Here is an 8,589-nt window from a genome sequence, read left to right as displayed (position 1 = left end):
TGGTTATCAGTCATAAGCAGTGTGTGATTCAGTAGCTATCTATTCCTGTACCTCTCTAATACAGTAAACATCAGTAATTACTCTGTAGACAGTTGAAGACGGGGGAGTGGTATTCTGAATCATCAGTGATAGTGGAACTATCTCATTCATTGAATGGAGACTCATTCATTCTAGTCTAGCAACTTGTGTTTATTGTTTGGTAAAATGTAGGTACAGAAATCCAAGTGAATGCCTACTTTCCTTTTTAAACATATTTGACCGCTAAATTCTGTACTTCCTAACGATCCTAAAATCTTTCTATTTTTCACACATTCACATAATATTCGTTATATCATTTACCATATAGTAAAAGTTTATAAATTTCACCGGCTCATGGTTTGAGAGTACACTACTATTTTCATGAACGGATTGTTGGAAGTGCAATTTTTCAGATAAGAGATTTTATACGGTAAGTTGAACTTGAATATATTATGCTAATTTATAAAATAGAATTATAGTACCCTTTTAAAATAATAAAAAAAGAATACAACTTGTAGCATAACTACGAGTTTCGGTGATCACACCATCAAGAAAATACAAGAAAGTAGCCCTGAATTAATACATTAAAAAAAAATTATGCTAATTATTTAATTAAAAAACATCATTCCATTTGGTAATGTTATTGGGGACCCAAAACAAAATAGAATTGGCATTTTACATTCTTATCTATCATAAGCAGATTGTTTTGGGTCCCAACATTTTCACAAATGAAATGTGTGATTAACTCATATCATTATGTAAGAGTAGCACATGTAGTTCAATGTAGGCCGAATGGTAAATCTATAACTTGAACAAAATGTTTGCTTGGAATTATCTTCTCAAGTGTTTTGGGAAAGATAAGATAATAACAATGAAACTTTGGAGAGTGACAAGCATCACTGATTCATATTGATCAATACATTTATCTCTCTCCAACCAATGGAGTATATGATCACTTAATAATATTTGAGACACACAAAAATAGATCAGCATTGAATTAAGTTGCTATTATTGATTTCAAATAATGCTAGCCTGTTTTTTAGTAAGTCCTCTTTTCATTGTTTTACATTAAATATATTTTAATTCTTATCTAACATTTAGCGATGTGAGCTGGAAACTTTTACAGAAATTCACTTGTAATATTTGCAGGAAGTACAGGTAACTTTATTTGACATTCCTCAATCTGAATAGAGACTATGGAATCTACAAGTAGAGGAGATAAATATCTCCCCAGATGTCCTTACTGTGAGGAATCATTTCCCAGCCGGAAGATGCAGGTAAATTCATTAAAGTTATAACTCAATTTCATTTCGTGGCTTCGAATCTTTCATGTATGTGTGAATAAACTCAATAGATAGGCTAATAATAGAAAATTAATATATTTAGATCATGAATCAATAGAATATAATTACAGTATAAAACCGCACTCCCAAAGGTTAAGGTGGGGTGCGCCATAGCCACCTCTAACACCGCTGTATTAGAAGTGGCTATGGCTATGGGTGCGCTTATTATTGTGTTATTGGTGTTGCTCATACATTATATTATCATTAATTTTTGTACAGCCGTAAAAACGAGACATAATCTCTTACTTTCAAGACGAGAAAACTCAAACCTTTCATTCAATCTCTGTACTAAGTTAGTTAAACATAATGTTATAGGTTGTAAAAAGTCTGTTTCATAATCCTATTTTGCGATTCTAGAAGGAAAGAATAGATTACCTATATAAAAAATAAGAATACTTAATAAAATATTCACTGTCCACAATCAATGTTTTGTTAATCATTCTTTTATAGTGAAATACATTGATTACAAATTTCCACCATATCAAATCCTAGGTAAAGATTTTTGTTCTTGGATGTTAATACAACCAGATCATATCTGCGTGTATACAATTATGATTAAATCATAATTTTATACAATTATATGCCAATTATATAATTATATACACTTAATTATAATTTTGAGATAAGTAAAGAGGTAATGGATATTGCATTTATAGAAGTGGAGAATGAATTCACTTATTTATTTTGATTAAAATCTATAAATATTTTGTTACTTTTCAGAGTCATGCGATACACTGTCGACTTGTTCTTGAGAAGTGTCCAAAGGGGTGTGGTGTTTATTATACCAGACAACAGAAAAATGCTCATCTTTCTTCGCTGTGTGAGATATCTTTGTCCAAGACTAGAGAATCCGATGCTGATTCCCAACAGATCAACAGCTCTTCGTCTTTGAAAGATGTGGAGAGAAATTTGACAATTCTGCAGCATAAAGTAGAGGATGAAAAGCAAAAGCGCTTGGAATTCGAGTACAATTGGCTGAATGAGGTGGCCAAGCTGCATGAGAGGTGTCAGCGTTGCGAGGAATGGCAACAAACAGTCATGACAATTGTCAATAACCTACAGGAAACCACTGTGCAAGAGGAACAGTGGCGATTAAAAGGCGAAATCCAACTGAAGGATGAGGTGGAGAAGCTGGCCTCCTTAGCTCGGAACCTGGAGACGAGCAGCAACAGGCTCAGCACACAACTCACCAATGCCAAAGTCATGTGCTCCACCCAGGCCGAAAAACTAATGGAACATTTCAATTACTGGAAGTACGTACAAGAAAATAGGATGGCCTCACTCCGCAACATTGGCAAAGAACTTGAAAAACTTCAAGTTGACAGCGTAACAAAAAGCAAATCCATGTTGAGCTTGATAGATTTGAATGAGAGTGTTGTAGAAAGCCAAGAGAAGTGTACAGAGCAGATGCGAACTTGTGAAAGGGACATACAACAATTCAAGCAATTCCTATCGAAGGAGAATGTGATGGTCAGTAGCTTATGGTACCAACAGCAAGACAAATTATTGAAAATAGAAGAGGATCTCAAAAACGTAGATAAGTTAATCCGAAACTTGACTCTGTGGAAAGTTACGGTTATGAAACGCTTGGACAGAGTGGAGTCACTCCTAAGTAGTAACGATCCAAACCTAGAAATTGTAAAGTCGATTGAACTTCCAATTCCAGTCTATCAGGATGATTTGCCTATTTATTCAAATGGTGAGTCCAAATATTAAGGATATTACCTATTTCGTATATAACTCTATGAGAATGTATCCATGAATTTCCTACCATAATTTGAAATGGATTTACCCTACGATTTAAACTTAAGACGCACATATCTCAAAAAGTAAAAACGTTTTTCCTCAGAAATTTGTTCCATTTTGGTTTATAGTATCCAAATCGAGATACTTGAAAAAATCAGTAAAAAGTTTCCAAAAGCGTGGTGCACAGCTTAAAGACATCTTATTCAATAGTAAAGAAAATGAATAACATAAATAATTGCAGTTTCTTTGACCAATGATAGTCATTGATGTTAAAATTCATACATGCACAAGAAATGCAAATTTATATCAGGATAAGTTCTATACAATTAAGGTGTAGAATTGAAATTTCACATTGCTGCATAATTTCAAGTGGAAAGGTGAATAATGTAATAATAAATCATTTAAAAATTTAATGTTACCAGAAAATAGGTATTATGGTTTTTGTTGAGATGAATTGTTTAATTTAGCATGATGTGCATTGTTCTGGCCATTGGTTTTGGTTGCATGCATAGCTAAACTGCATTCAGCTGCCCTGTAGGCCCTATGCCTCATCTGCATTTCCACGTAAACCCAGAATACGCCTACTAAAAATAATTTTTATATGTAGCTACTGGAGAAATGTTTTATGATTAATACAGCCTCCTGCTGTTTATTGTAGTTCACTACGCATACATGATTTCAATGTCTTGATATGATTGATTACAGCTATCCAAATTTCAGGTCACTTACTCTGGTGTGTCACTGATTTCGAATATCACTTCTCAGAATCAAAAGAACGGAACGTGGTGTTACAAAGTCCCTCTTTCTACTCCGAAGAGTATGGCTACAAAATGCAGGTAATCATTTCAGATAATTTTAAATAGTTTTGAATTCTTATAGCTAAAATTTTGGTGCTAAATTAGGGTGTGTACACATGTATACAGAAAGAGTCGTCATGTATCCCAAGTTTCAACGGTCTTAGAAGCTGAAATATATTACAGTTATATCTAGCCTATATTCTCCTAAGACCGCTGCACACTTTCTGTATGCATACCTTCAAGAATTATTTTTCATGAAATTACCTATTCAATCAAATACTGGGATTATTTAATTTGGGTCATCTCCTTAACTCTGACTCTATTATTATTGTGATGATGCTTAAATGATTGACAATATTAGTTCACTATGCTGTTAGTTTTTCAATTGAAGATTAATTTATAAAATATAGAGCCTAAGATATATTATTTGAAATTTAAATGAACTTTTACAAATTTGTTAATTTGATTTATCTTTAACACATTTCCAATTGCAATTTCTATTCTGTTTGAGAATATTCACTAAAAGTACATTAGAATTCTGAATATCCTGAATATACTATTTTTTAGAGTTTTGGTTGCGATATTCGATATTAATCGAATATCGTGCAAGCAAACTCAGTAATTTTCTTAGTAACAAGAAGACTTGCTACATTATAAAAATACCTGACAAACTAATATCATAGAGAAACAATAGCATAAGTAGATATCCCATGGTATGTGCTTTTATGTCGCAACTTTTACTGTTATCTCAAGCCGATAGTCCATGTAATTCTTACCCGTGAAGCTGTGTGACACTGTTAGTCTCTCATATTGTGTCATTCATACACTCTCACCCCTACAAAACAGTAAAATTCGTCAATAATCAACAGTAATCGGCTTGAGATAACAGTAAAAGTTGCGACATAAACGCCCTATACCATGGGATATCTGCTTACGCTATTGTTTCTCTATGCTAATATATAATTGAACAATATGTCAACCTTATGATAGTATTTCCTGAAGTCTGTTTAACTTTAGTTGTATCCAAATGAATGAATTGCCTTTTCCACAGATAAAGCTTCATCCTAATGGATTTGGGCAATGGAAAGGACGGCATATGATTATCACAATGAACGTGTTAAATTGTGAATGGGATTCCCTCCTTCAGTGGCCGTTCAAAATGCACGCCACTGTCATTCTGAAAGATCAAAGCTGTTTTACACAGGTAAATTAATAGCTTCAGAAAGTGAGAATTCTATCTTGCAAGAATTTTGACTGTTTTATTTAATAATTTATATAATTATGATACAGATTTCCATGATGAATTTTATTAATTTGATAGTATGGAGAGTATTAATGTTAATACTAATTAAATTATGAAAGTATTAGTATTAATATAACTCTACTCTTGAGTTTAAGGAAAACCTAGCACATATTGTTATTAATGGTGCTAAAAGGTCGCTAGGGTTTTTATTTCGAAATTGTAGGCCTTTTACAGCATGTGATGTTGTTTTGAAATTGTACTATGTTACAGTGAGGAGTAAACTTGAATATGCTGCTTTAGTTTGGGCTCCATTTCACAGCAGCGCTATTCTTGATTTGGAAAAAATTCAGAATAAATTTTTAAGGTATCTTTATTTCAAAAAATTCAACGCATTCTGTCCGATAGCTTTTACAACAGACAATTTAAGGTTGATATTTAATGTTCAAAGATTGGAAGAAAGGAGATCTGTCGGTTCCCTTTTGCTATTATATAATATCATACACAATCAAGTATTCATGCCAGAATTTATAAATATATTGCAACTTCATGTCCCGTTTAATAGACCAAGACCAAATATTCTGTTTCACATGCCATTCATCAGAACGACTCATCATTACAATTCTTAAATATATAGAACTTTACGTTTGTACAATAGAATAAGCCACTGCATTGATCCGTTTGCTGACCGTTTCCAAACCTTTAAGAAATTCTGTGAACTAGCATATCGCTCTATAGCTGACTCATGATTGATAAATAATTATACTGAATAATTATACATGATTGATAAATAATTATACAGTACTAAACTACCTCATTTCTTTTTTTTCTCTTCTAAAGTCCTATTTTTCCTCTATTCTCTATTAACTTTATTTTATTTTTATTATTAGTTTTATTTCATTCTTCTTCATTTTTCTATTATCATTAGTTTATTATTTTTTCATTTCGCCTCTTCTTATCATATTAGTATTCAAAAATTGTGTTTACTTTTTTATTTTTTCATTCTTATTTTGCATCAAATATTATGTATCTAAGCTAGTTGATGTCAATAAGGCTCTTCATGGATTTATTCTGTGAGCTTTTGTATGTAAATAAATAAATAAATATCTAATTAATTGATAGAGATGTGGTATTTCTCCATAATTGAAAGAATTTATTTAATTTATTAATTTTATTGTTTCAAATTCTAGGAAATTGCCAAATAATAAATAGTGATGTAAGCCTACAGCATTTCTGAAGTGTAGTAAAAAAATAATATTTCCTATTGTAACCGCCCCAGATGGGGGTAGAAGATCTCTAAAATACTAAAGGACGAGTCATGGGACTTTATAAACAACAAACTTTTGCATACTATTCAACTTGTGAACTTTATTGACTGAACCAACTACTAGAAATTTTGACAACAAATAATCTGTAAAAATGTATTACGGTACCTATTCTATAACTCAATAAAACTGCCTGTAAGGTTTTGCTAACTCTGATATGAAAATCTAAGTGACGAAGTTAGCGTGAACAACTTTACTCATTTCTCTATTACAAATTAATAATACTAGGGGCTTTGTCATTCAAGTATTTTTAGCATGAGCTAGAAAATATAATGACACTCACCATCGTTCAAACTATAAATTCATCACTATTGGAATTTTCACTACACTATATTTGACTCACTAATATTAATCTTCAACAAACATTTACACATTCACTTAAATAATTCATAAACTACATCAATAACCCACGGCTGAAAATAATATATATTAACAAATTTAAACAATAAACAAATTCTACAAACACGTTAATTTTGGACCCTCGAGACCTGAGGCTACCTCTGGATTTTAATGTAATTCCGGCCGCGGCTTGATTGAATCTCGAGTTTCCACGCGAATTATGTTTCCCTTCCATCAACAAAACGACGATACATGTGGAGACAGAACATAATTCCGTGGAAAGAGGGAAATTCAAGTTTGAAATATTCCCAAATACCAGTGTATTTTCCATCGCTAACAGGAATGTCGCTATTCTCAGTTCCGTGAGAATAACTCAACCCTGCATTGAATTGAAAACTCACTGACTTCCCGGAGGAAAGTGAGCAAAATCTTGGTGTGAGAAAATTATTTTTCAACAGAAAAATAAATTCCTTACGATAAAATTCACACACAAAATTCAAATACATGAACAATAAAGTCTGATTGATAAAATCGTAATCCTACACTGTTTTGAATAAACCAATCAATACATTTATTTTCAATATTATAACCATCACACTACCATAAATTATTATGAATTGATTCTATATTTTATTGTATATTGTTCTCCAAGCAAATCGTATTGGAAAATGGGCTAGTATTTGATCCAGTTTTTCATAAATCGGGGAAGATATGTCTCACAAATACTTCTGGCCGAATGAGAAATGGGCTAATATGTGATAAATTTATTTTCCAGAACAATGACCTGGTGAAAACGTTTGGAGCCTGTTCAATATCAAGAGAAAACGATTCATCGAAGAGTCTTCGTATGTTTGTACCGCATAGATCACTGACAGACCACGCCTACATCAAAAATGATACTCTCATCCTGGAGGCTCAAGTGAATGTCATCCATGACGTGTCATCGCTATCATGACTGTGCTGCTGTACATTTCAATTTTCTTCTAATAAATTATATAAGTTGAGAAACTGTACTGTGATCCTTAAAGTGACTTGTATTTGTGATCGTTGATGAATTTATATTTTCTTTGAATACATTTTTGATTTCATTGACTTTCGAAAAATACTGCAATTTATTATAATATAATAGTTATATTATAACTAGGAACGTATTTATACAATGATTCTCGCTAACGTTCATAGACAAGCACGCTTTTGTGTACCAATCCGAACGATCCAAGTAGCTGGTTTAACGATACTGATTGGATCATGTTATTGGATGCTGAGCAATCAAACAAGCGTGCTGGGTTATAACGTTCATAGGAATCTTAATATCACATAGGATTCTCTGTTAAATGTTGTAGTGGTTTTCATGAAGATGACACAGGAATGGTATTGAAGTCATTCTATAGCATATTGAGACAAGCACATTAATATATTCAGGGCCCAAGCATGATTTCTCATTGAGTCAGAGATAGAGGCAATATCGTGTTCTCTGCCATACCCCCACCAAGACATACAACTAGCATAACCCAAAGCAAGTCCCAGGCAAGTAAATTAATGAAATAATTTTATAATTTTCATAACATAGAAATACTAGTAGCATTTTGTATTCTTTGAGATATGCCAAGTTTTGAGTATTATTTATACCATTAGCAAGTCTCAAACGTCAAGTGATAAATACCCGAAACTAGTTTTGTCAATCAAAGAAAATAAAAATGAGGGCAGTAATAATTCTATGAAATAAAACTTCAAGTAGCCCTAATGGAATAAACGGAAGAATGTAATGCTTTACAAATCTA

General features: G+C 32.3%; 1 protein-coding gene across 5 annotated transcripts; it reads left to right on the top strand.

Moving 5' to 3' along the window:
• The first annotated feature begins 35 nt into the window (after positions 1-35).
• Positions 36-7,911, top strand: LOC111043975 (TNF receptor-associated factor 3). 5 transcript variants are annotated; one of them, XM_039421642.1, is made up of 6 exons: positions 36-448; positions 1,168-1,295; positions 2,082-3,060; positions 3,813-3,943; positions 4,956-5,108; positions 7,584-7,911. In XM_039421642.1, exons 2-6 carry the CDS (start codon positions 1,215-1,217, stop codon positions 7,761-7,763), a joined length of 1,524 nt encoding a protein of 507 aa, XP_039277576.1. In that variant the 5' UTR covers positions 36-448; positions 1,168-1,214; the 3' UTR covers positions 7,764-7,911. The 5 variants fall into 5 exon arrangements, with proteins under 5 accessions (XP_039277576.1, XP_022184714.2, XP_039277578.1 ...); XM_022329022.2 differs by having other exon boundaries at positions 3,828-3,943; positions 7,584-7,900; XM_039421644.1 differs by lacking the exon at positions 36-448 and adding an exon at positions 798-1,060 and having other exon boundaries at positions 7,584-7,884.
• The last annotated feature ends 678 nt before the right edge of the window (positions 7,912-8,589 follow it).

The sequence above is a fragment of the Nilaparvata lugens genome, chromosome 2 (assembly GCF_014356525.2).
Source record: "Nilaparvata lugens isolate BPH chromosome 2, ASM1435652v1, whole genome shotgun sequence".
NCBI lineage: Eukaryota > Metazoa > Arthropoda > Insecta > Hemiptera > Delphacidae > Nilaparvata > Nilaparvata lugens.
This window is presented reverse-complemented; position numbering and strand designations above follow the sequence as displayed.

Coding starts and splice junctions, on each gene's coding strand:
- LOC111043975 (XM_039421642.1), top strand. CDS start 1,215: ATGGAATCTACAAGTAGAGGAGATAAATATCTCCCCAGATGTCCTTAC. Junction 1,296..2,081: donor TTCCCAGCCGGAAGATGCAG/GTAAATTCATTA, acceptor GTTACTTTTCAG/AGTCATGCGATACACTGTCG. Junction 5,109..7,583: donor ATCAAAGCTGTTTTACACAG/GTAAATTAATAG, acceptor TTTATTTTCCAG/AACAATGACCTGGTGAAAAC.